General features: G+C 41.5%; 1 protein-coding gene across 2 annotated transcripts; it reads right to left on the bottom strand.

The window, feature by feature from the left end:
* Window positions 1–560: 560 nt before the first annotated feature.
* Window positions 561–2,511, bottom strand: LOC133713981 (nucleolin 2-like). 2 transcript variants are annotated; one of them, XM_062139998.1, is made up of 3 exons: window positions 2,397–2,511; window positions 2,234–2,312; window positions 561–2,046 (listed from the first exon to the last, which is right to left on the bottom strand). In XM_062139998.1, the coding sequence occupies exons 2-3, from the start codon at window positions 2,295–2,297 to the stop codon at window positions 881–883; spliced, it is 1,230 nt and encodes a 409-aa protein (XP_061995982.1). In that variant the 5' UTR covers window positions 2,298–2,312; window positions 2,397–2,511; the 3' UTR covers window positions 561–880. The 2 variants fall into 2 exon arrangements, with proteins under 2 accessions (XP_061995982.1, XP_061995981.1); XM_062139997.1 differs by having other exon boundaries at window positions 2,234–2,432.

Consider the following 2,511-nt stretch of genomic DNA (forward strand, 5'->3'; position numbering starts at 1 on the left):
TTTTCTATCAACTTCAGAGTCCGGTTAATTTAATAACCGATGGTTTTCTGGTTTGACCAATATCTTCGTAGATCTAGAGAGAGTCTCGTTTGACATTACTGAATGTTTACAACAACCTGCTTACTTGTTGCCAACAGAGAAAATTCCATTAGCGAACCCGTTGTTGTTATTAATTTGATTACGAGAAACATCAATACAAGGTTTCCGATCATCTTCAGGTTTGTCGTCCTCGCTGATCTGTGTTTGAGAAGGAGGACTCGACTTAGCACTGGTGGAGGAATTGCTGGAACTGGCTTTGTCTGTTTTCCGAGCATGATCCTGCGTACTGTTGCCAACAAGTAACATTCCATTATAGACCCCGGTGTTTCCACAAGCTCGATTATCAGAAACAGTAATGCCAGGTTTCTGCCTTCCAAATACAAATCTCCATATTGAAATCACCCAACCCAAAAGCGCCCAAAATGAATTTGATACTTCATTATACAGCACAGCATGCTCGGAAGCACCAGTGATCCCAGTTTCAACAAATAAATGCCATAAACAAAACACAATTACCCCAATTTTTAAGAAAAAAAATCAGCAAATCCAGCTAATTCCCAAACACCGCTCCACGAGCACAACAACACAAAGCATGACTGCAAATATTGCAATGGGTCTATCATTACAATACGTGTACTCAGGAAAAACAAATGAGCTATGCATATCTACCAAGAAAACAGTACGCATGTCAAATACAAATTGCACACCAAACTATAGTCATTTTCTGTCAACTTCGATCACAGTCCGGTTAATTTAATAACCGATGGTTTTCTGTTTGACCAATATCTTCGTAGATCTAGAGAGTCTCGTTTGACATCACTGAATGTTTACAACAACCTGCTTACGTGTTGCCAACGGAGAAAATTCCATTACGGTGCCCTTTGTTGTCATTAATTTGATTACCAGAAACAATAATACAAGGTTTCCGATCATCTTCAGGTTTGTCATCTTCGCTGACCTGTGTTTGACAAGGACGACTCGATCTAGCACTGGTGGAGGAATTGCTGGAACTGGCTTTGTCTTTTTTCTGAGCATGCTCCCCCGTAGCTTTGCCAACAGAGAACATTCCATTACGGTGCCCTATGTTGTCATTAATTTGATTACCAGAAACAACAATACAAGGTTTCCGATCATCTTCAGGTTTGTCGTCTTCGCTGATCTGTGTTTGAGAAGGACGACTCGACCTAGCACTGGTGGAGGAATTGCTGGAACTGGCTTTGTCTTTTTTCCGAGCATGCTTCCCCGGAGCGTTGCCAACAATAAACCTTCCATTATCATCCCCGGTGTTTCTACTAACTTGATTATCAGAAACAGTAATGCTAGGTTTCTGAACATCTTTAGGTTTGTCGTCTTTGGTGATCTGTGTTTGAGGAGGACGACTCGACTTCACATTGGTGGAGGAATTGCTACTGTTGCCAACAGGGAAACTTCCATTTTGGTCCCTGGTGTTTCCACTAACTGCTTGATTACCAGAAACAGTAGTGCTAGGTTTCTGATCATGTTTAGGTTTGTCGTCTTTGGTGATCTGTGTTTGAGGAGGACTCGACTTCGCATTGGTGGAGGAATTGCTGGAATTGGCTTTGACTTTTTCCCGAGCATGCTTCTGCGGAGTGTTGCCAACAGGTAAACTTCCATTTTGGTCCCTGGTGTTTCCACTAACTGCTTGATTACCAGAAACAGTAGCGCTAGGTTTCTGATCATGTTTAGGTTTGTCGTCTTTGGTGATCTGTGTTTGAGGACTCGACTTCGCATTGGTGGAGGAATTGCTGGAATTGGGTTTGACTTTTTTCCGAGCACGCTTCCGCGGAGTGTTGCCAACAGGGAAACTTCCATTTTGGTCCCTGGTGTTTCCACTAACTGCTTGATTGCCAGAAACAGTAGTGCTAGGTTTCTGCCTTCCAAATCCAAATCTCCATATTGAAATCAGCCAATCCAAAAGCGCCCAAAATGAATTTGATACTTCATTATACAGCACAGCATGCTCGGAAGCACCAGTGATCCCAGTTTCTACAAATAAATGCCATAAACAAAACACAATTACCCCAATTTTTAAGAAAAAAAATCAGCAAATCCAGCTAATTCCCAAACAACACAAAGCCCATAAAGATTAAGGCTCCACGAGCACAACAACACAAAGCCCATAAAGATTAAGGCTCCACGAACAATAAAAAGAATCAAGTAATCAATTACATACCTTGGTAGGTGGGTGGCTTTCCATCAGTTTGAAAACGCTTCCGGGTATTTGGTTGATTTGCCATCAGTAGCGCACTAAACTTCAAAGGATATAATAAACGTTTATTAGATTCTCAATCCAGAAGTTATATGTCGACTTAGAGATCGTATATAATCTCACTCACCGTTTCAAAGGTTTTGCTTTGTGGCTGGAAATCTGATCAATATATATATAGAGAGAGCCTTTGGAGTTTGGAGAGAGAGTGTACAGTATATGTTTGGCCCAGTCTCCAACCTAAC

The sequence above is a fragment of the Rosa rugosa genome, chromosome 6, assembly GCF_958449725.1.
Source record: "Rosa rugosa chromosome 6, drRosRugo1.1, whole genome shotgun sequence".
NCBI lineage: Eukaryota > Viridiplantae > Streptophyta > Magnoliopsida > Rosales > Rosaceae > Rosa > Rosa rugosa.